The 27,435-nt window shown below is 47.1% G+C and overlaps 3 protein-coding genes, 1 long non-coding RNA gene and 1 other non-coding gene across 9 annotated transcripts in view; 4 read left to right on the plus strand and 1 right to left on the minus strand.

Moving 5' to 3' along the window:
- Nucleotides 1-6,210, plus strand: part of caskin1 (CASK interacting protein 1) — a 96,181-nt gene extending 89,971 nt beyond the window's left edge. For all 3 annotated transcript variants that reach the window (XM_049012786.1, XM_049012787.1, XM_049012788.1), the window contains 3 exons: nucleotides 464-1,196; nucleotides 1,290-1,686; nucleotides 2,314-6,210. In XM_049012786.1, the coding sequence (XP_048868743.1) occupies nucleotides 464-1,196; nucleotides 1,290-1,686; nucleotides 2,314-2,410 (1,227 nt within the window). In that variant the 3' untranslated portion in view covers nucleotides 2,411-6,210. The remainder of the gene's footprint in view (nucleotides 1-463; nucleotides 1,197-1,289; nucleotides 1,687-2,313) is intronic.
- A 749-nt stretch (nucleotides 6,211-6,959) lies between these two features.
- On the minus strand, nucleotides 6,960-17,551 carry traf7 (TNF receptor-associated factor 7). Of its 2 annotated transcripts, none has more exons than XM_049012793.1 (21): nucleotides 17,407-17,551; nucleotides 16,054-16,183; nucleotides 15,854-15,911; nucleotides 15,626-15,714; nucleotides 13,946-14,062; nucleotides 13,373-13,465; nucleotides 13,124-13,157; nucleotides 12,830-13,013; nucleotides 12,378-12,512; nucleotides 12,071-12,288; nucleotides 11,726-11,799; nucleotides 11,589-11,637; nucleotides 11,246-11,373; nucleotides 11,066-11,148; nucleotides 10,937-10,976; nucleotides 10,708-10,824; nucleotides 9,908-10,030; nucleotides 9,068-9,187; nucleotides 8,844-8,975; nucleotides 8,631-8,750; nucleotides 6,960-8,386 (listed from the first exon to the last, which is right to left on the minus strand). In XM_049012793.1, exons 2-21 carry the CDS (start codon nucleotides 16,144-16,146, stop codon nucleotides 8,372-8,374), a joined length of 2,022 nt encoding a protein of 673 aa, XP_048868750.1. In that variant the 5' UTR covers nucleotides 16,147-16,183; nucleotides 17,407-17,551; the 3' UTR covers nucleotides 6,960-8,371. The 2 variants fall into 2 exon arrangements, with proteins under 2 accessions (XP_048868750.1, XP_048868749.1); XM_049012792.1 differs by having other exon boundaries at nucleotides 15,626-15,717.
- A 163-nt stretch (nucleotides 17,552-17,714) lies between these two features.
- Nucleotides 17,715-19,365, plus strand: LOC125741631 (uncharacterized). The gene is made up of 4 exons (XR_007397821.1): nucleotides 17,715-18,515; nucleotides 18,647-18,733; nucleotides 18,928-18,962; nucleotides 19,137-19,365. It is a non-coding gene; the product is annotated as an uncharacterized LOC125741631 (long non-coding RNA).
- LOC125743204 (small nucleolar RNA SNORD60) lies at nucleotides 18,777-18,858 on the plus strand. Its single transcript, XR_007398314.1, has one exon. It is a non-coding gene; the product is annotated as a small nucleolar RNA SNORD60 (small nucleolar RNA).
- Nucleotides 19,366-22,629: 3,264 nt separating the features above from the next.
- Nucleotides 22,630-27,397, plus strand: gng13b (guanine nucleotide binding protein (G protein), gamma 13b). 2 transcript variants are annotated; one of them, XM_049012798.1, is made up of 3 exons: nucleotides 22,630-22,990; nucleotides 24,818-24,950; nucleotides 26,349-27,397. In XM_049012798.1, the coding sequence occupies exons 2-3, from the start codon at nucleotides 24,853-24,855 to the stop codon at nucleotides 26,452-26,454; spliced, it is 204 nt and encodes a 67-aa protein (XP_048868755.1). In that variant the 5' UTR covers nucleotides 22,630-22,990; nucleotides 24,818-24,852; the 3' UTR covers nucleotides 26,455-27,397. The 2 variants fall into 2 exon arrangements, with proteins under 2 accessions (XP_048868755.1, XP_048868754.1); XM_049012797.1 differs by having other exon boundaries at nucleotides 22,633-22,990; nucleotides 24,815-24,950.
- Nucleotides 27,398-27,435: the final 38 nt, after the last annotated feature.

Raw genomic sequence — 27,435 nt, forward strand, 5'->3', positions numbered from 1 at the left:
AATAAAGACAGAACTGGAAGAAAGGAAGTTGGACTTGGACCCCCAATTTGGGAGAAATAAAACCTCTGGGGGTCCCAGGTCAACTGGCTGCCCCCCCGGGCATGCTAACATTATAGAAACATATATGAAGAAGTTCAAGAGATTCTGAAAATTAAAACAATAAATTTAAGCTACAAGTAGGCTATAAAATTAGGACAATGCAATGTTTCCACAAACACAAAACATAATGCAGGGACTTTTTAATTATGCAAAAGTGCTAACAATAATTATTTATCAGTTGGCTCCTTTTCTTTAATGTCTATTGTGGTATAATATTAATATAGATGGTAAGCATTTCATGTAGGTGACTGCAGTTGGTGCCAGTTCACTGCTGGAATATGACCTGAGCTGCTTCATGTAATTCAGACCATGGAATAATTACACGGTGGTTTGGTAAAAGAGCATGTGGTCGTGTCCGTGGCAGGTCAGCCCACTCCATGGCTCAGCGAGGCACCGCGACGCCATCGGACTGGACGGCGAGGTGGTGAACCGACGTCGGACCATCAGCGGCCCGCTAACGGGCCTGGCTGCTGCAGCACGGCAGGAACGCAGGCCGCCCGAGCCAGGACCTCCGCGGGACAGACTAGCGCTGGAACCTCAGCCTGAGTCCGTCGGCAGCTCGGCAGAGAATCTGCCCTTCGCAGAGGATGGCAGCCTGACCATCAAGCAGCGGCCCAGGCAGGGCAAGGCCGACGGCCTGCCGGACGGGGTTTACTCCCTGCCGCAGGAAGAGCTGTCCCGCGTGGATGCTACCGCTACGCTGAAGAGGAGGGTCCGATACAAGCAGCACGTGGACGGGGTAAAATTCCAGCTGACGGAAACCAGCACTGTCAAACGACGCCCCAAGACCAAGGACAAGGACCCTGCAGATGTGTCGGACGGTCAGCTCCTCGCCCCCTACCAGAACGGTACCAGCACCATCAAAAGACGGCCCGTGTCCGAAATGAGTTGTGTGGAGCAGGCCCATATCCACGGCGATGACGAGGCCGGCCGGCGCAGGGACAGTGCCGACTTCGGCTCAAGCGCTGACGGTGATCATCGCAGGCCCGTCAAGCCGCCAGTGTCCCCCAAGCCAGTCCTCGGCCAGCAGATGAGGCGGCAGAGCCCCCCAACACCCACTTCCAAGAAAGCACCCATCCCTGGTCCGGCAAGCCCAGGCAGGCGGCATTTGTGCTTCAACATTTGCTACTACTGATGTCTTTCTAAATTCTGCTTAAAAAGTGTCTCCCTCCTCTTTCTTTGCTCCTCAGAGGTGAAGCGGGTACCCCCTGCAGTGTCACCAAAGCCCAGCCCCCCTCCCACTGCCCCCAAGCCAGTTAAAGTGCAGAATGTCCTGCAGACCATGAAGGTGACGTCCCCATCAACTCCCTCCCCGACCAGACCGGACGGGGGGCCGCCTGGCCAGTTCTCCTCCAGCCCACCGGTACAAAGCCCCCAGACCCCGCAGACGCCCAAAACCCCTGGGCCGTCAACCCCAGGCCCTATGCCCCCACCGGTCAAGCCTCCCCGCTCCTCCATGGGCAGCGTGTCGGTGGATGCGGTGAGCCCAGCAGAGACAGCCCAGCAGAAGCTGGAGGAGACCAGCGCCTCTTTGGCTGCGGCTTTGCAGGCCGTGGAGGAGAAGATCAAGGAGGACAGGCGCCCAGAGTGAGCATATCGCACTTCTTCCTGCATCGTGAGCTAGAGATGGAGAGCTTGGAGATCCAACCTCTGCATTGACTCCACATTTTAATATGACACCGTTGTGTCATATTTTGCCTGAAAGCATACAGTATCAATCTATCCATCAATCACCCAATAACTTCTTGGAATACTATGTAATCTTATAGTGAAAAATGAAAAATATTACCTTTACATTAAATTAAAAATATTACACAGTGATCACAGGGATTGCAACTGTTTCTTATGCTCTTAGTTAACAATTGTGCATGTGAATTGTCTAAAATTTCTGCTGAGAGATAATTGGAAAAAACAAGTTGCCAGTGTTAAATGAGGGTTTTTTTTAACACAACAACACCAAAGATTCTTATAGAATAATCTGTTGGTGGAATTAGCAATGACCTTTACACTGATGTGTTAGTGTTTCCAACAGTGAGAGCAGTGGTTGCTAAGTGTAACGTAAGCAGCCTGCCTAAGATGGGCAGACATCCTGTTGGAGAATCTGGATGAGTAAAAGTTCAGAAACTTACTGTGAAAATCAATATCAAAGGTAGATTCTGAGTAAAGTCCGTGAAGCATCTCAAACCCTTGTGTCCTTCTGCCTGCCATCCACAGCTTAGTGGCCGAGGACAAGAGCACAGTGAGCATCTTGGACGACATCGGCAGCATGTTCGATGACCTGGCCGACCAGCTGGATGCCATGCTGGAGTGAGGAACCCGCAGTATATCCTCCAGGCCCAGCGGGGGCGCCAAGGCACAACAGCCAGCTGCACGTGCCGTTCCTGCCTAAGTATCCCCCCGCCTCGCCCCGCAAGGTCTTACTTTTTCTGCACCATCTGCCTTCCTTTTTCATAATAGCATTCCTCTCCCCCACTCGCCTCACCCCATGTTTTGGTTTTTGCACAACTTACGAGAATCTCTAAAGCTGAGATGAATTACCTCAGGATTGGGCTGAATTTAATTCTGTGTTGGAGGCGTGGGTGAAATAGCACAGCGTCAAACGCTCTGAAAGTGAGTTTCGCAGCAGTAAAGCAACCATAGGTTTTTTTTTCCCCGAAATATTCTACTTCTTGTAAAATACTATTAATAATACTGAACAAAATGATAATGCTGTTGTATGTGTAAATTTTAAGCATGAAAAGATTTATTTAAAAAAAAAAAATCCATAGTGAGAATTATACATTATCCAGAGCGTATATCCCATCTTCCTGACTAATGTATTTTTCTCATACGTATATATATATATATACATATATATATACATATATATAAATATATATGATTATTTTTATTTGAATTTTGCCAAACGATACAAGTGTAGCTTTGAATCATATGTTCATAAACATTTCAGTTCTGTGGATGGAAATGTGGTATTTTACGTGACTGAGCTGGCTTGTGTGGGACAGTAAGGTGGCATTTTTTTTCTGTCATGGGTTCAAACTCTCCAGTCACTTTAGTGTGTGTGGCAAGCCCTTGGTTGGTGAGAAAGACAGGAACATCTCCCCAATCAGCATTCATCACCTGCCCCCCCGCCAGCGGTCAGAAATCTGTCCCTTTGCATTTCTGTCCCTACTGCCTGGGTGACGAGAACATCCCAGAAGCACAGGCTTCCTCTCCCTGGAGCCACTGACCAGGTCTGGCTGCAGTGGTGCGTGAGATGTGTGTGTTGCCCGTACGTCAAGCCCCGTGGATGACTGGGTGATCACAGCAACCTAAGAGAAGCACAAGAACGACCTTACCCTTTGCCCCCAAGATGTGACAAGACATGGCTTTCTGAGGAAGATTCTGGAACTTCCTCATGGTGGAAAGGGTTTTGTTTTGAAGTCAACACTGCCAACTTGGGACTGGCAGGCAGCAGACATGATTGTTTTTTTTTTCTGTCGTTCTTTTAATGTTTTGGCTTCCGAAACGGCATAAAAGAAACCTTCAACACTTCATTCCAATGTTCCCCTGTTCCTGAGAGAACTGAGAGACTGGATGGCTAAAACCGACTGTGCTTGAACTGACTTTCTCTGACCACCTCTATAGGTATCGTGTTAGTGTGTTTGTTTGTGTGCGTGTGTGTATAATATGGTTTAAACTAAGCGCCATTTTTGTGAGAGTGTCGTGTTTTGTGCTAAATCATACAAAACAATGCACAGGCTTGTGAAACTGTGGGTTTTTCGGACAGTGTTTGAGCAGTGATACAAAATATATCTGTTGGGGCATTCCACTGAATGATTTTAACTTCACGTGTGGTGTAAAACTGTTGCTTTTGTCCTGAGTCATATAAATAACTCATGAATCCATCCACCCATCTTTTACATCACTTCCCCAGAATAGGGCAACCTTTCAACCTGGTAGCCCTTCAACTATCGGCATTAACATTGATTTCACATTCACACAATGAGCTAAAGTTCATCACACAACTGCAAACAAATGCTTTTGTGATCTTCAGTGGAAACCCAGGTGAGCACAATAAAAGTTACGGTTATGGATCGACTGCGTGTGACTGTCTGCGAGTGTGTACCCACGATTATTTAGCCTTCGGGCAACTTAAAAACCATGTACTGATGTTTTTGCGAATCTCCATTCAGCCTGGGGTTATACAGAATCGGAGAAGCTTGTCAGACATGGTGTGATGATGCTTTATGAAGGCATGCTTCAGAATATGGATTTTTTTTTACATTGTGAGGAGCAAAATGCACAGTTTTCTGAACATTGAACATATCAAGGTTCTTCAGAGAAGTGTTTCTCATCTGCAGAATCTCAAAGGCACAATTAAAAAAGCGTTCTTACGGTTTTACGTTAAACCATCGTCCACCACGAAACGAGAAGCATGTCTTGGCCAAATGCATGGAAAAAGTCAATTTACAAACAATGCGAACGGTTTCACCTTAAGCTTCTGATCCTTTCTGCTCTTGGTTACGGAGCAGCTCTTCAGCACATCAGCTTGTTTCACTGAGATGTTTCACGGACACATTTGACCACCTGCAGACAGGCTGCTTCTGCTGAACTCCTAATGATAATCTAGAGCTTCATAGAATGCGAAGAGCAGTGCCTGACCGCTCTTTCCGCTCTCTGATCACTGGTCTTCGTTGCAGGATGCCGATGGCACTGGATGGGTAGCCGACCATTAAGCTGTGCTGCAGTTCTATGCATTCTATTCGTTCAATGTTGCAGACCCCTTAGAAGTACGTATTCCTGCAGTTTATTTTTAGAATTCAGGGATTGACAAAACCCTTCCCTTCGTGTTGTACCATTTAGCAATTTAGCAGTTTGGCACAACTTTGGAACCTGTGACCATCAGTAATTATCAGTAAGTACCTCTACCACTCACTTTCCAAAAGTGCTGGACAACTTTCAGCTGCTCTCCCCAGTCAATTTCATCACCTCCGTCGTTGTCACTAATCCGATAGTGACATTCGCAATCTTAGTTCCATTGTCACCCATGAATATGACTGTCACCATTTTTACCAGTGTGTCACTGTGTCCAAAGGTGCCTGGCTGTTCCCCTGGTCACATCGGAACAATTAAGGCACCCGGTGGCCATTGCAGACCAGCAGAAGATAATAATCAATTCAAAATTCTGAATAATGTGACATACTTCATATAGCATTTTATTACTTGCATATCTCATTTTTAAATCTCAGTAAAGCTTCATAATACAGACTTGGAAAATTGTACTTTTTTTTCTAAAAATATTTGATATGACTAATTTATTATATATAAAGTATTTAACAGTAATATGCAGAAAATATTAATTTATTTAGATTGCAGAGCATATTATAAAAATAGCATTTTTATATTCCATATGTTCAAAAAAATAAAAGTATTGCTAAAATGTTTTTTTTCATATTCTTTTCCCTTGCTAATTTCAGCATCGTCTTTTCAGTATTTCCGTAAAATTCAGATTTTTCAGACACTTTGCGTTACCTCATCTGCTTCGTCGTGGTCGTGTTTGGAAGAGCTTGATCTTTTAACTGGCCGCATCCCCATGAATGGCGGCAACCGACATCAGTCTCGCCTTTGCCGGTGCGGATCGCTCCTCTGGCCGATACGGGGATCCGCGGGGATCGCCAAGTTGCGTAACAAGCAATCATGTGCCCCAGCTGTGGTTTCGTGCTTAGATCCCACGTGTGTATCGTTGGCTGTTTCCTTGGTGATGTAAAACCTTGTCAAATCTTTATAATGTTATATTTTTACACATTGTTTTTCCTTTTTTTCCGTTAATTGCATTGTGCTCACAATTTATTTCCCAGAATGCTTAAAAAGAGAAGTCTTTGTTATTTTAAAGAAACTGAAATATTTAACAGGGCGAGGAACTGTCGTGTGTAAAAAAAAAAAAAAAAGGCTGACATAAGTTGTATTTTTCTCTGCTGCACATTACAGTGTGCAAGCGTGCAGGCTGTGTATTGTGTTGAGTTGATGTTGACTCTGACTTGTATCATACTTGCTGTGACTGGCGACGAGAGCGTTGCTGACTCTGAGCCGCAGCCATCTGTCCTAAATAAATGTTATATACAAACATCGGAGGGCTCCAATCATTTCTGCCTCCCGCAGGGTTTCTCCTGAAGGACAGCAGCTTCAGAGGATGAAAACGACCCACCCCAGCTGCTCAAAACCATTCTAAGTTATAAAAAACACTTCAATTTAGTGTCCTCAGTGATCACCAACCAAATGGATGTAGAACTACACTGATCTTACACCAATAAATAAATCTCCCAGTTTTGTTCCTTTAACATTTATACAAGACGTACTAAATGAATGTTAAGAACCACCGTACTCCCAGCAAGGGAATATTTATGGTTTTGGATCCGGTCCACAACTGCTGCTACCTCATTAGATTGATAACTCTAAAGGTATTTGATGGATCGTCTTCAAACTTTGCTCATACACTCTAAGGATGAAGATCTGGGACTAAAATTTTGATACGAATCTCACCAAAACTGAAGGAGCGTCGCGTACTGATAGCGGAGAAGCGAAAGCTCAGACAGATCTCGTGAACCCGATTACATCGAGACAGGTCACTCAGAGCTGGACTTTTAATAAAGATTTATGTATAGGTGTGGAGAGTGTGCAGTGGGGCTAGAGATTAAAGAGATTGAGGGGTGTAGGAGGAGTAGGGACTGGGGGGAGGGGGTAGTCCAGGGAATACACTGTTATATTATAGTTCATAAAAATCTTGAATGATGTTATGAAACTGAACAAGAGGAGGGAAAAAAACAGGCACAAGGAAAGACGGCACTTTAACATGGGCGCTCAAACATCTGACACCAATATTAAACATCCCCACCATGACATAAAGGGAGGGGGCGTGTGTATACAGCTTTAATGGTAAAGTCATGATAAAGTATACAAGTGAATGTACAATAATGTCACAGGACAATCACAGCGGCGCCCTCCCAAACGACTGACCCGCCCGCAGAAACAGAAATCGTACCTGACACCGGACCTCCACAGTAAAAAGCGCAAAAGTGAAAATAAATCCTGTCATTGGCACTGCAGAATAGTGTATCTCTCGAGGATATGAGCCACTCTGAGCACAGCCCGGCCTGGCAGCACGACCGTGAACCGTCAGGGCGCCGCACGGCCCTGTACGAAGTGAACTTCCGGACACTTCTGCAGCTGCCGCACCCCTGCCCCATCAGCCACAAGAGAACCGTTAAAACACTGATCAGGGAGAACGCCGGGGTTGCAGGGAATACTGCACGTGTCACTTAACACATCTCTTTAAGAAGTAAACGAAAACTAAAATGAACAGCAGCACCGTATATTTAAAACTGGTTTTCCACGATTGGGTTAAAGTGGCCACTTGGACCATTCCGGAAGGCGGAGTGTGGAACGTCGGCCTCTCCTCAGGAACACTTCAGAAATGACCAACAGGTGCAAAAAAATTTTTCATAAAAAAAATAATAACGAAAAACGAAACAGTTCCTTTGCGCAGTAAATGCACAAAGACGTAACGGCAGACAGCAGAAATCCTTCATGTAGCGTTACACACGTCTGCCATCAAGGCCTCGCTTCAGTACAGACAACAGCTGAATCCCCCCTCCAAAGAGCTTCATTTACTGCCAGATGCAAGATCTGCACATTAAAAAAAAACCTGCAGATGTTTCACTTAAGAATGGAGTGTTAATACATGTTTACAAAGAGATGATTCTTTTTCCCCACATTTAAATCTGACAGATAATACGATAAAGCTGTTGTCCTTCATCCGCTGTGGCCCGTTGGGGGGAGGTAGGAGTGGGAGGGGGGGGGGGGACCAATGGCGTCCATTCAGGAAGGAGTGCGTCACCAGGAAAAGGTTGGGGGCGGGGGAGGCAAGGCCAGCGTCATTCGTAGGCGTTATCTGGTAAGGCAGACACCTCAGTTTAGCCCCTGTGGCCAACGGATGGAAACTGGGCCCGGTGCTGACGTTCTTTGCAGGTCTGAGGGGCAGCCTGTCGCTCAGGAGGTACTGACACCAGGGGCCTTTGGGATCCGACGGCCCTGACCGTTTCCGGATAAACAAAAGCCCGGCCGTGGCTATAGGCCGAGGATTCAAAATCAACCAAGTACATATGACCTTAAAAAAAACAAAAAAAAAAAACTTATCAACTTGGCTTTGTTGATTAATAATCACGATAACCGTCAAAGGCAGTCCCAGAAAAAACGTTTGTCCGTGGGCGTTCAAAAGGTACAGACTGATCCCTCAGCAGGTCCACACCTGGGGTAGAGAAGGAGAGAGAGAGAGAGAGAGAGAGAGAGAGAGCGGTGAGGGGCCCGGTCATATGGCAGCCCGAGAAAAGGCTTGTTTGGTCATGTTACCGCCAGCCTGGAGCACGTTTCCTGTCAGGAAGCTCTATGACAATGAGAAGGTCAGTGCAGCCATAAAACACACTTATCAGCCTGTGCTGGTCCACCAGGAGCCAGAACGATACAGAGAAAGATACGAAGGAATGAGGACACACCTTCACCGTGCTGTCCACTGCTCCGGAGAAGAGGCGCCCCCTAGAGACCGCCAGGGCTGTGACGCTGCCTTGATGCCGCAGCAGGGTCTGGGTGCAGATCATGTTGTCCATGCTCCATACCTGCGATGAAAAGACTGGCTCAGCTGCGCAGTAAACGCGCTCAGCTGCGCAGTAAACGCGCAGCCGCTAAGGCTAAAGAAGGGGTGTGCTTACCCGGAGGGAGCGGTCATAAGAGGCACTGAACACTTTGGTCTGGTCGGGGGTGGAGATGACCGCCAGGGCGTACACTGTGCCGACGTGGCCCGTAAGGGTGCGCACCTGCTCCTTAGACTCAATGTCCCACACCTGGAGAGGAGATACGTGGGCGTTAGCATAGCCGCGTTAGCATAGCTGCGTTAGCATAGCATCGAGCCGCTAATGGCACAAGGGGCTCTCACGTGGATGAGGTTCTCATAGGTGCCGCAGACGATGTGGTGGTTGGTGACTGCAATGGAGTAGACGCTGCCCCCAGATGTCTGCAGCACATGGACGCACTCTAGCGAGCGGATGTCCCAGATCTGGGGGGGGGTTCAGGGAACAAGGTTTAATCTGTTGGACCTGATACAACAGCATATTAAAAGGAAGGCTCAGACATGTCGTATCTGCCTGGCTCTGGAAAGAATCGTGAACCCTGGCAGGAGATCTGCTCATGTGAGGAAGACCACAAACCATGACGGAGTTACACAGCACAAGGGGTTTATGTGAGACACAGCCCAGGGGTGGGAGGGCACCGGACCATCAGGTCTTATCAACTGTGAAAACTGTGCAACTCAGCAGCTGGAGAACATCAAGTCCATCTCTATGGCAACGCCGGTGTTGATGTCATCTGGCGCTCAGTATGGCCAGTATGTGGTGGGAGGGGGCGGGGGTATTCCACTAGTAGGATGATGCAAACCTGTGAAACTGACTGCTTCTCCGACAGCGCCTGGTTCCCATCTCAATCCCGAGGGACCCAATTAGACTGGGAACGGCAAGGGGGGTTTCTCAGCTCACGCGGGCTCATCTAGGAGTGCCACTTGAGAAAGAAAGGAGCTGCTGCCTTCAGACAGGCCAATTTCACCATGAGTCCGGGACCTCACATCAACCATCTTTGAGTATGACGGAGGGAGCGATCAAAGCACAATGTGTACCAGAGCAACCTCAGTACACGACGACATTCGCATCACCCCTGGGCCAGCAAATTCCAGTTGAGCCGGACTCCCTGTGTGGTAGTGGCAATGAAGGGGGCGGGGTCTTACCTTGATGGTCTGGTAGGAGCCGCTATACAGGTGGTTCTGAGAAGCAACCAGCGCCCGGACCCAGTGGTTGAGCCCCGTCAGTTCCTTCTTCAGCTTGAGCTCCGTGCCCATGATGTCCCACACCTGCAGCGACAGCGTGATCACAGCTAAGTGTCGCGAAAACGGGAACCGTTCTCCAGTCACACAGCCTACTCGGTACTGAAACAACGAGACGGCCTGCTCTTTACTGAAATGACCAGTCACACGGGATTTTTACTGAAATGAGGACAGGCTGTCAGGGGGCGCTAAACCCTCCCCCACATGCCGTTAAGGAGAAAAATATGAGAGGAAAGTCCCTCAAGTGGTTGGTCAATACTGTAGGCAACTCAAGAGTTGCCGCTACAGCTGTTACAAGACGACCAGTGTGCGTGTGACAGGAAGCACTACGTCATCATAACCCCCCCCTCACAAGCAGGCAGGCCACGCCAGCACTACATGTGCATTAATATGCCTCAGATTTCAAATAATCCAGCAGGCCTGCCAGGAGGACAAAGGGCCAAAGCAGAAGGCTGGTCTTGCAAGTGACTTATCAGCAGTAAAACACCTTCATTTAGAATTCTGTAAACTATAACTTGCATTTTCATTCAATGACAGCAATGAGAGGGAATATAACTCCATAAGCATTTGAGTGCATCAGGCTCCTAACTTCTGACACAGCAAACAGCACTATAAGCAGATTATTAAACTCGAGTTATTTTGATATAGCGCCTTTCACAACGACGCAGTCACCTGACCGGTGAGCAGGCCAGGCTGCCCCTCACCTTGATGGCTTTGAGGGAACCGCTGAAGAGCATGTTGTGCGAGGACACCAGCGTGCACACGGGGTTGTCGTGAGCACGAATCGTGTTCACCTTCTGCAGCGTCTGAATGTCCCACACCTGCGGGAAGAACAGCGGCCACAGCCGGTCACCAGGGGGCGGCGTTGGCCAAAACTGGGGATTGCCAAGTCACTGCCCACAAAAAACCCCACTGGTTCAAAGGATCACTTACAATGATTGTGCAATCCGCTGATCCGCTGTACAGCTTGTTCCTGAAGGGAAAAAAAAGGGGGGGTTGAGAAACATTGAGAAAGTCATGGTCTCTGTTAAGTGAGGGCTGTGTCTCCGGGCGGGACCTCACCCCTGAATGCACAGTGCCAGTACAATGCCGTCGTGGCCTTCCAGAGTCTTCTGGCACTTGTACGTTGTGCAGGTGTCCCAGACCTCAGGAAGGAAGGAGCGACACAGAAGGTAAGGAGATGGGAAGATGGGGTAGGAACACAGGGGTGGGGGTGGGGGAGGCGAAAGGAGCGAGGCATACCTTGATGGTTTTGTCTGAGGAACCGCTGAAGAGCAGGTCGCCGGTGGAGTAGACGCAGAGGCACCACACAGGGCCCTGGTGCCCCACAAAGGTGCCCTTGCACTTAAATATCTGCTGGGGGTCATATGCTGCAAGACAGGAGGAAGTGGTCAGAACGGACGGGGCGTGGCCATATTGGTAGGGGCGTGGTTAGATGGGGGAGTGGTCAGATCAGGAGGGGTGTGGTCAAGTCAAGAGAACGGTCAGGTCAGGGGCTTGGTCAGGTTTGGAGGGGCGCTGATCAGATTGGGAAGGGTGTGGTCAGATTGAGGGGAGTGGAGAGAGAGAAGGGGGTAGGACTTACAGCCGAGGATGCCCATGTTGAGCCTGGCATTGATATGGGATAGTTCATCCTTAGACAGATAGAGAAAAAGAGACATGTGTGAGACGGCCTTTCCACAGAAGAGGGGGGAACATGGGGGGGGGGGGGGTCACACTTACGTTGAGCATAGAGGCGTCCCTCCGGAACTCCATGAGGTCCTCGCCCAACTTACTCTGGTTCTCATCCAGCACATCTGTCAGGCAGAGAGAGCGTCAGGCGCTCGTGCGACACGCAGCAAACCGCGAAACGCGATCGGCCCGCGCGACGCGAGCCGTGGGGGGTTGGCTGCCCGCCGCGCTCTCTGCAGCCAGGATAGCGAGACACGAACCACAGAAACCGACTCGCATACGTCTAGAGTACGGCTGCACAGTGAAGTGTAAGGTGAATAAGAAGCCACAGGACTGTGAGGTGACGACACACGTGGAGCAACGCAGTGCAAACCAAGCCCTCCCCAAGCCCGTTACCAAATTTGAGCTCCAGGTTCTTCTCCAGCTGGTCCAGCTTCTCGGATAGCTTTCCCAGCATAGAGCGCAGGAAGGCAATGTCCTGGTCCTTCTGGGCCAGCGCCACCTGCATCTCGTGGAAACGGTCGTCTGTCTGCTGAAGGAACTCCTTCAGGCCTTCAAACTTGCACATCTCCAGATGAGCCTCATATGTGTCCTGGTTGCCGATGAAGGTACAGCTAAGGGAAAGAACGTGGGGGGGGGGGGTGAGGGACACGCTCAGCCACGTCCAGCGAATCGGTCTCCTCAGCTCGACGTCGTCCCGTACCCGTATTTGGAATGTGGACACTTGATGTGCTCGCAGGCCTTCAGGTGAGCCTCAAGGTTCATGGTGAGCAGGGGCGGGCAGCTGGGGTTGTTGGGGCAGCGCACAGGGCGGTAATCGCAGCCGGCCTCATGGTCCCTGGAGGGAGGCGAAGAGGAACTGCCTTAAATATCTGCGTTCTGCAGTTTGCACAGTGCTAAATGCGGCAGCCTTAAACAAACATGACAGGAACGATTACGAATACAGCCCAAAAGAGAAAGGGATTAGTTTATTCCTCTAAAGAATCAATCCTCGCATAAATGGACGAACTGGTACCCCTATAATAGGAGATCATGTGACCCTCAAAGGGCTGCCGACTCCTAGATAGGTTTGGGCGTAAAAGACGGCACCAACAATAAGCATCAGTGCAATAGTTTGTAGATTCCTCAGATAAAACGACGACCGCAGGCTCTCACTTCCGGGTACTGAGTTTGATGGTGAAGGGGCAGCCGACCGGATCCACCTCGAAAGCGCCGGGCTTGCCGCTGCTGGCCGGCCGACACCCGTACTTGCAGTGGATAAAGAGCTCGCCGATCTGCTCGGCGACGGCGATGTTATTCACCACCACGGTCAGCTTGGCGGTGTCCACCGGGCACTTCTCTGCGTCGGACACAGACACACACCTATAGACATACCCGCACCCCGTCGAGACCGAGATGCTGAGCGTTCGGGAAGCAAAAAGGGCCGAGCGGCAGCAGCAATGTGCCTACCTGAGGTCAAGGCGCATCGGCGGCAGAATGTGTGCTGCAACACAGTGGGAGGGGCAGGGTTACAGGCGGAAACAACCAGAAGCAGCGCCCACTCTCGGGGTATGGTTTCAGAAAGAGGGAGCGCCGTGAACTGTGGGAAACGTGTGAAAGAGAGGCTAGGACTCCCCCACCCCCCCCCACAGACAGAAAAGAGGAAGCCTTGTGTCTGCTGCACTGATAAGGAGGTGCTTCCGACAGAGAACGACTCACCCCACAGGTGGTGATCACCGGGTCTTTGAACACACTGCAGCAGAGCTGACAGCAGAGCTTGACGGAGGGCTGCTCTGCAAACACCTGGGGCTCCTTGGGGGGGGTGCGAGAGGCACTGAGTCACAGACATGACACCAAACAGATTAACACCGAGCCTCCCCCGCCGCCTGCTCAGTGGTACAGTCCAGTTCCTTCTCCACCACACATCAGCCCAAGGAGGCCGCCAGTGACATCACAGAGGACAAGACCATTTTTTTCAAAAGTGAAACTCACACATTCCCAGTGCCCTAATCCTGAGCAACAGATACCAGAGAGAACTGATTGTTTGCAAAAATGCCAAGTTTGTGACAGAATCTAAGAATTTTTCACATGGAAAATTCTTCAGGTTTACCATACTACATGCCTCAGCATGCTTCATGGTAAATCCAAAGCAATGACAGGATACTATCAGAGCTTCTGGTGGCAAACCAAAGATCCAGGGAGCGATTTCCCTCAGCTCTCCGACAGCAGTACCCAGGAGCAACACCACACACGTGCCATACGACACACGCGTGACACAGAACAGGGGCTCACCGTGTCTTCCTCCTCTTCATGCAGGGAGAAGGTGGAGCGCAATGACATGTTTGACTCGGAGTGCAGGGAGCGCACAGACATGGCTGAGTCTGAACGGCGCGGAGTGCTGATGGGTGGCTGGAAGAGAGAGTGTGGGGGGGGTGAGACTGTCCTCCACCTGTAGGGGGAGCTCTGCCCTGCCAACATTCATTATTAATTATTAATAATTATTATTAAAGGCCAAAGCTTATCACAAAAACAAATAAAAGCGGCCAACCAGCGACTTTCCCAGGATCAATATATACACAGAGCACATTTTGAAGACTGACCAACCAAGAACAGCAGATGACCTTTCCTCACCAAATTACAGGTCGGCTCTACCCAGCTCCTCAACAAGGTCCGCCTTTCTCAATCCCAACACTCTCTCCCACTTACAATACTATCTAAAAAAAAAAAAAACTCCCCCCCGCCATGTAGAAACAAAATTCCATTAGCACCCCTCCTGTGAGCAGATTTCACTCCCAGGGCTGACCGAGGAGGAAAAGCAAATAGAAATTGTTCCCTGTTTGTCGAAACTAACGCAATTAGCAAGTCAGTTGACAACAAGAAAACTATGTTACAGAAAGAACGAGGAGAGATAAGACAGTCTTCACTTTGCACTGCATTTCGAAAACGACAACCATCCATCGAACCTCTAAACTGTTTAAAATGTAAACACAGCAAGACCAGCTAATGCATTTTAAAAGCCAAAGGCAGACCACCAAAAGACCAGTAAACCATCCAAAGCGTGATAATCCTGTTAGGGAATTTGCCATGGAAACCGAGCGGCGGCTAAGGCATCAGGGCAGCTGTCACACTTACCGCACGCGTTGCCCCTTTGACATAATGCTCGGCTTCGGGGCCCCCACAGGATGCACTACGTGTCCCAGAGGATCGATCCCTAAACCCCCAGTGCTGGTTCAGCCTTGTCTCTTATCACACTCACTCGATCCAGTCATTTTTTGTTACCAGCTTAACTACACAGACCATGGAGAATTAGGGATGGGGGGGGGGGGGGGAGTTTCCTGCTATTCAACTATAAACAAATGTCACCTCACAATTTCCTGTGCGAGTGCAACACGGTCCGTGTGACGGGAACTAGCTGACCGAAACGCACGGCTTAGCTGAGCCACGGAGCCAGGCGATAGGCCAGCCAGCTGAGACCGCAGCCAGACCCCCCCCCGCCCCCCCACTACCCCGGAGGCAGGGGAAGGCGCACTGAAGCGGCTCGTTCTGATTAATCAGCAGAAAGGAGAACACGCGACAGATAGAGACGACTAAGGACAACAATCACGCCTAAAAAAAATAATTTAAAAAAAAAACGCTAAATAGGAGTGAAGTTTTAAACATAACCTAAAGTACCGAAGTATGACAATCAGTGGCAAACATTTCAGGTCCAGAAAGTAAAAACCCAAACCAGGATTTTGTTTCAACCAACCAAAAAATCACAGTCACAGAGGACTCAACTGGCTGGTTGAAACAAAATCCTGGTTTGGATTTTATTTATTTATTTACTTTCTGGACCTGAAATGTCCACCTCTGATTACAACAGAGACCATGTGGGAAACCCAACATGAACCTAAACCATGGGCTTAAACACTGCAAGTCAGCAGGGGAAGGTGGGCCAGGAGCAGATCTCCCCAATGCTTGGAGGGTGTTTACCATGCTGTCGTCCTCATCACGTGGAGTGTAGGCCATGGTGCTCGAGGACGACGGCGTCCGACGGTGCTGCTTGTAATTATTGGAAGATTCTGCTGGAAAATGGGGGAACGGGGTGACCTGTTAGATTTTAACATACCAAATTATTCAATACTCACACTTCATAGATGAGGGACAATCAGAACCGACTCCTTCCAGGAAACTTCCCCGTTGATATTCTCCCCAACTGACCTTTAGTGATCGTTGAAACTGCTGAAAAGGCAGGTCCAAATGTGGTCTCCATTCTCGTCTGTTTAGATGGAAAACGTAGGAAAGTCAGTAAACGGGACCCTGTGCGGCACATGGAGAATGTCTGGAATCTGTTTATGAAGCTCGGCAGTCAGACGCAGGGCGCCCGAGAGCGCGCCCGAGAGCGTGCACAGGAAGCTCACCCCGTTGGCGCTGTCTGCAGAGGGGATACTGGCGTTGGCTACGGCTGATCCTCCAGAGAAACGGTTGTAGCGAGGAGTCTTACTGGAGCTCATAGTCCAGCAAAGCCTCCCAAGAATGAACAGCTGGAATCTGGGAGCGACAGAAACACCCCCAAAACCACTTATCACATTAACCATACGCACACCACTCCGCTACCCATAACACGACACCAAAAGGAAATAAAAAATAAATAAATAAATCACACCTAGCTAGTGACCACCTGTTTTTTTTATCAACTGAAACTATTCTTTTTAAAAGAAACTTTACAACAAATATGACGATATTGAGAACAAAACAAACATTCACGATGGGTATATAATCAAAACAGACTAGTTACACACTTGGAACTGAACAGATCTGAAACTAACTCCCACTTAAGAGTACGGCCTTAACTGCACAATAAAGAAGTAAAATAAATATTATAAAGTCCGAGCCAAGAAACTCAGCAGACAGACACACTCTGCTGTTAAAGAAGTACACAAACTTCCAGGCAGCTCGCACACGTGATCCGACGAAACACAGACAGCCCCGATGCCGAAGATCATGGGCTTAACACCCTGCCCACATTCCATTATCTACAGAAAACTGGGGTCCCGACAAATAACAGGGCTACGGGGAACTTACGTAACCAGTCGTCAGTACTGGAAATCAGTAGTGCCGAGTGTATTTATTTGGAGGGAGCATATACGTTTAAATCAGGAACAAATGATAATTACAACACACCACCATGCACGGACAGCTGTAACCCTTGGTCTTAAGTTAGGACAACAGCCCAAACATTTCTGATACCGCATCCGACAGCAAGATGCCAAGTGGGGAAATACAACCCAGCCATCCCGGTATTCACAACAATAAAACTGTCAATCGGGGCGTGTTTAACTGTGCGAGATCCTATTAGCTACACTGGATGTTTCAGCCAAGGTGGTGTTGAATTTTTCCGCACCGTGGTCGGTTACATTAAAACTAGCAGACAGTGACGTTAGAGCAAACTGTGATAAATACGACGGCACGGTACAGGCTGTGGTTTCAGATCTCCCTTTGCCTTCGCTTCTACATTTACTGATGTGGGGCAGATCGACGGCGTTTCGTGTCTAAAGTCACGGATCGCGATAAGCTAACGGGCTAACAGGCTGAGAGTGGGAGAAGTAACGTTGATTTGCCCACTATAAGTCTGCACTAGCTAACTAGCTAACTAGCCAGCTGGGTGTCCACCAGAATGCACCGCGTCCATTTATACTGGCATTGACAAATGCCGAAAAGCTTCAGCCCCCTTCTCACGACTAATGTAAAAGGCTAATTGTCAAATTACTTACCAGCTAAGGAGAGAGAACTCAGTCCACCGCCGCGATCCACATCTTCCCTCGACTGTAAAGAGCGGCCAGATTTTCGGGAAGCGATGAGCGGGGAATTCTGGGAATTGTAGTCACACAGATGTCACCGGGGTGCGCTCCGCCGCGCGCCGAACCAGTCAGTCTGCCCGCACAGCAGGCGGCGCTAAATATCATTACTTCGCCCTCGACACACTGAGCCGCCTATCTGTATTATTATTATTTGCTGTGTGACTCAAGCGGATCCTACGTATAGTTTTTTTTTCGCTGCACAGGAAGGAAAAATATAAATGAGATATTTCAAAATGAATTTTTCAATTTCTATGAATTTTCAATCTGGAAAATTGCTTGGCAGTACAGATAATGGTGCGCAAGAGTTTATTAACTTGACAAATTAATAGCCCTGATTTTTCATAGCCATATACGCACGGCTTTCTACGCAGCAGCTTTCTATGATTGGCCGTTTAACTGTCCTATGGGCAAAGTAAACCAAATTTCAAAGCAGTATCCCTTCGTATGATTGGACAATGGCTACCACTAAGAAAGGGACCTTGTTATAAAAGCCTACATCGGGAGCTATTCAGTCTTTCTCATAGAAATCGTGGTTAGGTGTAATATAGCTTGCGATTTGTCCAAGCGATCAGTGTGCATGAATACGGAGTAATGGCTAATTCTTTCAACATAGTTTATGTCGGACGCAGCTCGTTCAGTATTGCCAAAAAAGAGCACTGCCGTTGTGTAGTTTTCCGAAATGGTTGCGGTTGAAGTTTTTGTAGAAGTTTAAGCTTACTCGGCAGAAACTGTGGATCCTTTTTCAAGAATATGAAACTACTGATCAATTCGTCTTGCGTAGGCTTTCTGTTTGGTCATCAGTTGTAATTCCATAATCGTGGTCTAACAGTATGCACTTACACGTGGGCGCCACGTGGCCTTGAACTGATTCTGCGTCAGTTGAATTTATTGGTTACGCTTAACATCCTTGAATAAGTTGCTAGATCAAGATTAGTTAGCTGTAAATTAAACAGCTAGGTTGTGACCGAGAAATCCAAGTTTCGGGATGTGGATTCCGTGCGGACTTCAGCGCCCGACAGCCGGTAAGTCTCGCTTGGCATTTCTTAGCTTCTTAACTGTTATATTTCTCGGGATTTACTGAATGAGGTAAAACTACATCCATTTGAACTAATTTTGTAACTTCATTCCCGATTCTTCCCCTCCGTCTGTCCAGCTTGCCCGGGTTAAACTGTTTTGCGGTATGACCCTTTCACCATCCGAGGCTGGGTGCTGGCGGTCCAGGGCTGTGGTGGAGCTGAAGGTAAGACTTCAGTCTCGCTCAGTTTGCAGATCTTTCTCCTGTCAGCCACTGATGAATCTTCCAATCCATTCTGACACCTCGTATGAGTACTATAGTACTTTGATCTTAAATGCTCTCTGAGGCTTGTGCAGGTAGTTTATAAACGATCTATCCAACATCGATAAACTAATAAAATGCGTACCTTTTACTTGTAGGTTTTTTTTTCCCCGCGAGTCAAGCCATAAACAACGTAAGTATCTCTGAACTTCGTGTCTGATCGAGCAGTGTGAGCTGCTGGTGACTGATGCATTGCCACATCTCATGCATAAACGGCATTGCTTGGCCGGCTTTGATTGAAACTGAGGTTCCAGTCGTCTTGTAATATCCGAGTCTACTTGGTGATTAAAGTGGCGCTTTCCTTCAGGTGTCCGGGTGTGGCGCACGAGAGGCTTTGGATCCCTGGAAGACCCTGTACTGGTCATGTGGCGCCTCCCGTGCTGTGCATGTCAACGAGCTGCATTTCCACTTTGAAAAGGCTGATGGCGCCGTTTGCTCATCCGTAAAATGTTTGCATTACGTCTCCCATTCTGTGGTGTTGCCCGAAGAGGTAATAAATTATAATAAAGTTCTTTTGGGGCATTTGCCCAAATTCAGACTTGTGTCAATTTCTGAATACTGTACCTTTTTGTGTTTTGTGCCGTATGATATTGCCTCATACATTTTCAAGTGTGACTGAATATATACAGTTCAAAATTCATGGGGAATTTTGGCTTAAAATAAATGCAGATTTTCAGTGAATATGACCAACTGATCAATTTCAGTGTTTGAGTATTAATGCTGTTTCTGCAGAATCTGCATACCGGCACGTCAATCTGCTCTCAGCCGGTGTGTCAAGCTTGCTAAAGCTAATGGGCCTGAAAGCAGGCCCTTCCATTATGGCCAGGCACTTCCTTGGCCTGCTGACCCCATCAGCTGTTAGTAGGAGTGCGCGTGCCTCTCGGATTGCTTTCACAGGGGAAGAACACGGTGGAGGCCTCATGCAAATGATCCATTAGCGCTGAAGTCGACATTACCGTGGCGCTTTGGCACTGGGTGATCTTAATACTGCTCTGCTTTGGAATGAAAGGGAACAGATGCCGTGATAAAATGCTCTGCGGCTTGAGTGCTGGAGTATTCACTGTATTGGTTAATGCTTTTCCAAATTTCCCCGGTCTCTGCGATGACTGTCCTCAGCTTCGTACAGTGAATCCCTGGTGGAAGCAAAGACCAGCAGAATGTAAATCTGTCCCTTCAGCATAGCAATTGGGGGGGAGATGGACGCAGAACAGGCTTTCTGAGCATGAGGTTCAGCAGATATCCGTTGCTATGCAGTCACCTATGCTTGATTGTGGATGCTGGTCCAGTGGCTTTTTCTTTGCATCTGACTCCTTAATGCCGCTTGTGTGGTGTTGACAGCTATTCTGTTGATTTGATTAATGCTTAATGTATCTGCAGGTGCATGTAATCTGTAACTGCAGTAAGTTATGTGTCTGACTGCCGAAGTGGTGATTGGCTGTCGACAGGTTTCCTTTAAATGTGGAGTCGCCAAACCCGGCAGCGAGATGCGTTTTGCATGCGTGTGAAACTGCTGCTCATTCTTTGGTCATTTTGCACCCCTGTGATTGTGAGGCGTCTCAATTTCTGCCCATGCAATAAATATGTAAATATTTGCCAGGTATTTATATGGGTTAGGCTTCTATATGTAAGTATGGTCTCGGCTTATTTGACCTTGAGTTGCCCTACTTTCCTTCTGAAATAACGAGACCTTTCATCTTGTGTCCTATTCAACCAGGTCAAGTCATGTTTACAAAAACCCGAAACTAATACAAGTTCGTTGCAAACATATTCCTGGTTAGTTGCCTTTGACATGAATTATTTAACATTTTAAAAATGTTTAGATTTATTTAAATGCCCGGAGTCCTGGTACTAGATAAGCTGCTGGAAGATGGATTGATGTTTAAATGAAGACTCATATGAATTGGTATCAAAATACTAACAAATGATGAAAACTAAAAGTTACTGGTTTAGTGTTTAGCATTACGGTAATCTTGAGGACCCTAGTTGATGTGATGGTGTCATTCCTATGGTTGAAAGATGCAGGGATGGGCGATAGTAACATTGAAGCGTGTGACGGGAACATATTTCCAATTGTCATTTAAGGTGTCTCTCGTCAGTGATTCCCCCCGCACCTCTGGCTACTGAATTTGACTGTCGAATATCCTGCAGGTAAATGCCCAGATGCCAGTGTATCTGTGATTTGCATGGCCTCTTACCAGAAGCATGTGTCTGCTGTCATTTCCATACAGGTGCAAATTGGTCATCAATCACTCTTTCCGTTTGCCTATTTTGTGAAAATTGCTTGAGAGGAATCTGAGCCGTGACCTCCACCTGACCAGTGCTGTTCCCGAAGATGTGACACATCAAATGTAATGAGTGAATGAATAGTCATTTTTCAATTCAGTGTATCTTTATATCGCACCTTTCACAATCGACTTTCCCCAAGGTGAGTTCCATGGGTGTGTAGTGCATCCCTGCACTTATACAGAATAACACCATGCTGACATTGTAAAACAAGAAAGAATTGGCCTGCTTGTGAGAAGCAAGCTGCACACTGGTCATGTTCAAAGCCGAAATCCATGAATGAGTCAGTTCTCCATTTAGATTGGAGGCTTCACCTACAATGTCATACTTTGTAAATCACATCGACGGTGTCACACGTCTTTGGGACTGAACCAGCACCTCAGTTCAGATGGTGCCTCCCCCGCCCCCCGCCCAGTGACACGGCAGAGAAATGTGGACAGACTTCCCAACCTAATGGCCATCAAAGATACTGCTAACTCCTGTACTAACTCAACACCCAGTCCACCAATCAGAAGTCGTCCGTGCTTCTTACGCTCAGCATTTATGTGTATTGTTATTAAAGAAAAAGCTTTATTTACAAACTGCATTGTACAGCCAACTGTTTGAGGATGAACATAAGCTGGTAGCATATTGTATGTCATTGTTGACAGTAAACAATGATATGAAGGAAATGTGGGACAGGTGCAAGGCACTGTATTCTTTGAATATGGAGGACATGAAGGATACATCTACCAAACACATGCAGTACATGGTCATGCAGGACCTGCACCACATTCCTGGCAGCAAAGCCAGTGCATCGTAGGGCGCACATGCAATGGGCAATTCAATGAGCCTAACGTTTATATACTGTATTATATACAATGGCTTTCAAAAGTCTTGAATCATCCCTTAAAGTTGTCATATTTGCCTAAAGTACAAATAACACATACACATTATGATACATAATCTTTCAGTAGTTTTATTGCCCACTCATAGTCTCCCACAGTATTTATTCAAATTCAAAAAATCAAATAATCCATAAAGCTTTATTATCATCTCAACCATGTACAATATATAGCGAAACGAAATAACGTTGAACACATAATGCGACATTCGTGACGGGATAGATATACTGATAAAGATAGACGGGATAGTCATTGCAGTACTAAAGACAGCAAATCTATTAAAGAAAATCAAAAACCTAAAACACGTACATATACAATAATGTATAAATAAAGTACAGCCTACTCAACAGATTTACTGTATACTAATTTCAATACTTACGCAACTAAGATTAAGTTAGATGGCGCCCCATAATACTGTAAAGGAGCTGGAAGGTACACGTGAATGCACTGACGCCAAAGCTGCAAACATAAAACCGCGATTGGGATTTTCAAAAGTATATTTAGCTGCTCTAAACCGTAATAGTAAAAGGCATCGGCGGCCGGGTCGTGGCTCCGAATGCCTGTCATCGACACCTGTGCCACGGAGGAGTGAGCGAGAGCACGCCCCCTGGCGGTAGATAAGCTGCCATCACACGCCTCGCCCCCGGGACGCGCACACGCACTGGGCGTCTGTATTAGCGGCTCGGGCAGCGCTCAGTACCGCTGACAGCCCACGGCAGCCACAGCATCCAGCCTTTCCTCTGGATCCCAGCTCTCCTGCAGACATCACATTCAAAATACTGTCTCTCCCTTACTGATGCAATCCTGATTTAATGGTATTCGCATCATACTGGTGGAATACCGGCAAAAATAGAGCATTTTTTCCTTCAAGTCATTTTTTTCCGGACTCGAATAACCTGGAAAAATTGGAAGTGCCTCTAGGACACGGAGTACTTTCTGAAGAAGACGGGCAGCTCTGCCGGCGTTCTCCCGCAGCAGATTTCCGATCGGCAAGGTAAGGGATAATGGCAAAAAAGGAAGGTGGAATTAAATATTTGCTCTTCTTGGCATCTTATCCCCCACGTCTGTAGGTTGTGTTATTACTGCACCGAATGTATGAATTTAGCAAAATAGGAAGTTGTGCCTGGAATTAAAGGTGTATAAGATGGTCACCGGAAAATATTAGCAATAATTTCGCAGTTCGATTCATTTGGCGTGGTTATATGAAAGCTTTAGCACTGCCTTCTAGACTCCCTGCGCGATTTTCACCGATAACACTGCCCGTGTTTAAACATTCGTTTTTCCCCTTTTTTCAGGAGAAACACTCTAGTGTTTTAACGTAGTAGATTACTAAAAACCGTTTTTGATATCTTAGCATAATAAAATAAAACAAACCACTATTTTCCCAAGGCTGTGCTGCGTCCAACAACTCCAGATATTGCAAGATCATGCTCATCGTTTTTGGCTTCCATATGGTTCACGGAAATAGACCCACATATATTCGACATCATTACCGTACTAATATTTATTTAAAGCTCTCGTCAGTTTCCAGACTGAAGGCGTGAGTGCAATATGCGATATCCATGCAATTTAAGGCTTGACTTGCTAGGGCCACTTTTGAGATATCAGTGAGTATTAAAATGATTGCACTTTACTATAATGTTACCGTTGTTTTTCAGTACTTGTTAAATAAGTGTCTAATTTATTGGATTAAGCAACTTAAAGTCTTTGGAGAATACATGCACATTTAGTTTGCTGTAGTTTTGCATCACCTAGACTATGTAATATTAATTTTATGTTGGACAGTTTCAGTGATATACCTTTAAGGATTGATACACTTTTTTCCTCCTCAAAATTTCCTTGCTCATACAAGTTTAATTATTAGGGTACCTATAAATGAATCAGGCTGGGAGTGTAAGCAAGGATCATACAACTTACAGCCCACAACGACGATAAGGAAAGAGAGTCAGCATTGGTCATCAGGCATTGGTGAATAAAGCCATGTCTGGTGCATCAGTACCATCATTCACTGTGGTAAAAAGTAAATAGCAAAACAGAGGGTAATTAATCTGGCCTGAGATTTGTACACAAAATCAGTAAAATTCGCGCCGTGCCTCCTCGGCTACGTCTATGGCTTCGCGAACATTAGAATCCTCCATCTGGACAGAGGGATTCGAGGAGCATTTTGTCGAGGCTGAAGTTGGCTCTTCCTCTTTGGAGGCTCGGATCGGTGACCTAAATTGTGGGACGACCCATTTCTCATCCCGGTCTTGCCCTGCAACGTCTCCCCAGGCTTCACATCTACCCTAAAAAATAAAGCTCAGCCCCGGCCAGAAATGATTTGAAATTAAGCTGCTCAGGGCCAAGGGCCTTAAGCGGAAAGTGGCCCTTGAATTCAGATCTTATGGGAATTTATTCAGGTGCCTAATCGAAAATGGGTTCATGAAAAATGAAATTGGCCCCATTTAATAACTAAATCCTCATATACGGATTTTTTAACCCTTTGAAATATTTACATCAATATTCAATATGTCAAGTTTAGTTTATTCTCCGGTGTTCTTACATGACAGTGTCGTTTGAGATTGCGGTGAAATCTCAGAATAATGAGTATCTTCCATTTCAGCGAATAAGGATATCTCACACATGGTTTTCCTCTGACTTTATGCAGAATGAAATCTTATTCCACTGTGATTTCTTAATGTGTGCCACTTTATGCAGAATACGCTAAGCAAATCAGCAAAGGAAATACAAGCCTGTAGAGATCCAATCGGCAGCATCGGCTCATTTTACGCAGGATATGTGTGCGGCGTTCTTACTTTCGTTGCACTCGTGTGCCCAGCAGTCCCGTGGTGAGTGAGCCCACATACGACTGCCGTCATGGATGAGATGGACCTGCCCCAGATGAAGAAGGAGGTGGAGAGCCTGAAGTATCAGCTGGCCTTCAAAAGAGAGAAGTCCTCCAAAACTGTCACTGAGTGAGTGTCTCTCCTGACTTAGACTTAGCAGACACTTTCATCAAAAAAACCACGGTACACATGCAGATCAGCAGGGTAACCAACCATTCTTAAGGGCCCAACAGAGATTTTTGCAGGATTTGTATTCACAATCTTCCAGAGATGGGCACAGATCCCTCACCACTTGAACAGCAGATATGCATTTCTGATTGCCCGTGTAAGTGTGCGTACGTTCATAAAGGCCTGAGTTCCTGATTTCTGACCTGAAAGCTCTTATTTCACTCTGAGCATCGCAGACATTAATGTTACACATTTGACATGGTTACTGACTAATGTCTATTCAAATGACACCTTATTACCATAGTCAGTGAGGTGCTTTACCACATCAGCGCCTGCCCTGCCCCATTTCCGTACCGCCGTCCTCCGGCCTCACGCCCCCACTTGGTGGCCTTTGACTCCGCCTCCTTCACCACGGTAACCTCCGGCGCTTTCTCCACTGGCGTTCCGGGAGGGTTGCTGCTGACCCATTTGTCCAAATAGGGAATCTTCTCGCAGGTATGGGATGTTCTTAGTGGGTCTGATAATGGGTTATGCAGATTTCCTCTGTATCCTGCCACTGTGCCAAACCATGGAAATCAGCTGCCACCCAGTTGCAGTAATTAGCTCTGGGGTTTCATGACCCCACGCATGACAGATGAGTCTTGAGCTCCATCCCCCCCCCACCCCCCCCCCCCCCCCCCGAGCATAGGTGCTGTGCCCTCAGCAGAACCCGGCTTTTTGTTACATAACTGTAAGGTCACGACCATCTAATTTTATCATGGATTTGTGTCAATCAATTCAATACATTCGAAGGAACTTTCCATCGCCTTGAAAACATCTACGGGCAGCAGGTGGCGCATTGGTTAGGGTGTTGGTTTTGTCTCTAAGGATTTGAAGATTACATGCCCAGTGTTAGGATCCAGGCCATCCTGGGAGTGACGGGAGATGCCAGTGATGCACGTAAATAAGTCATATTTTTGTAAAGCAATTTGTTACACAGATCAAAGTACAGGAAACACATTCAAGCAATGAGCCTGCTAGGGAGACACATTCAGGGGTCATTTCAAGCAGGGTCCTACTTTTTATTTTCTGAGGGTATGTATTAAATATCTGCTAGTACAAAAAATATGTGTGTTTGCAGGGCCGGCTGTAGCTACAGACAGAATAGGCGGTTGCCAAGGGCCACGGAATTACCTCGGTTGTGAAATGATCATTGGTTTCCTTGATAAGGGGGCCGCCTAAGTGAAGTGTTGCCTAGGACCTCTGGGAAGGTAGAGTCGGCCCTATGTGTGTGTATGTGTGTGGACTCACGATGGCCGATCTCTCCTCCCATCACCGATCTCTCCGGCGCCTCCTCTTGGCCTTCACTCCGCCGCGCAGCCTGGTGAAGTGGATCGAGGACGGGGTGCCGACGGACCCCTTCCTGAACCCCGAGCTGATGAAGAACAACCCCTGGGTGGAGAAGGGCAAGTGCACCATCCTTTAACAGCAGGGTACTGGGGTAGCAGCCCTGTCCGTCCGCCGAAACCTGGGCTCTGGCCACCGTGCTGCCTGTCCTGCCCCCACAGGACGCCTCCCCCCCCCCCCCCCCCCCGAGTGTACGCCGCCCAATGGCATTGTTGTATAGTTACTGCGAGACACCCCACCATTACTCTTATATACTCTAATACTCCCGTATATGCAGTTTGATCTCGACTTTACTCTTTCTGCCGCCTGTGACTTTAAGACGTAGAGCAGCAGATCCACGCTAGTGGTTTTCCTGCAGCCTGATGCATGCGATGTGACAGCAAATACTACACTAATGGAGACCGTTTTTTACATAAGTACAGCTGCCGACTATTAGGGTCTGTTAATTTATTTTATTTATATGTGGATTGTTAAATCACTCGTGGGTTTGGTGTGTTTTAGATGATAAACTTTCTATCTGGTTTCCTCTCGCCTTTTCTAACACCTGTAACCATCGGAAATGGCCTTGTAAACTAGTTCCTTAAGGAGAATGTCAATGTAATAGGTTAGGCTGCCATTAGCAAGCTCTGCACTGTTCCGTGTGCGTGTCCATGTGCTCGTTTGCGTGCGTGTGCGTGTGCGTGTTGGGTCGAGACAGAGGTCGCCCCCTGGCTGAGATGCTGAACTGCACGATCCATTAGGTGATGGCACTTTTAAACTAAGGCAACAACATGACTTTATGTCCCATTTACTTATAAGTCTTACATGCATATGTAACCTGTTTGTAAAACATATAGTTTATAAAAATATATTTAAAAACTACTGATATATCTGTTTATCTCTAAATATATTTGAGTGATTAATTATGCATAAGATCATGTACTAGTTCAACGATTATGAGCAATAACTTACATTTTTTATGGAATGTTTTACAAAAATAAGTTTGTGATATCGAATAAATTGGTGGTTTTTAGAGAGTTTGAGACTTGATTATTATTACTTGTGTATGATTAGCTGTAAA

This window comes from Brienomyrus brachyistius, chromosome 5 (genome assembly GCF_023856365.1).
Source record: "Brienomyrus brachyistius isolate T26 chromosome 5, BBRACH_0.4, whole genome shotgun sequence".
NCBI lineage: Eukaryota > Metazoa > Chordata > Actinopteri > Osteoglossiformes > Mormyridae > Brienomyrus > Brienomyrus brachyistius.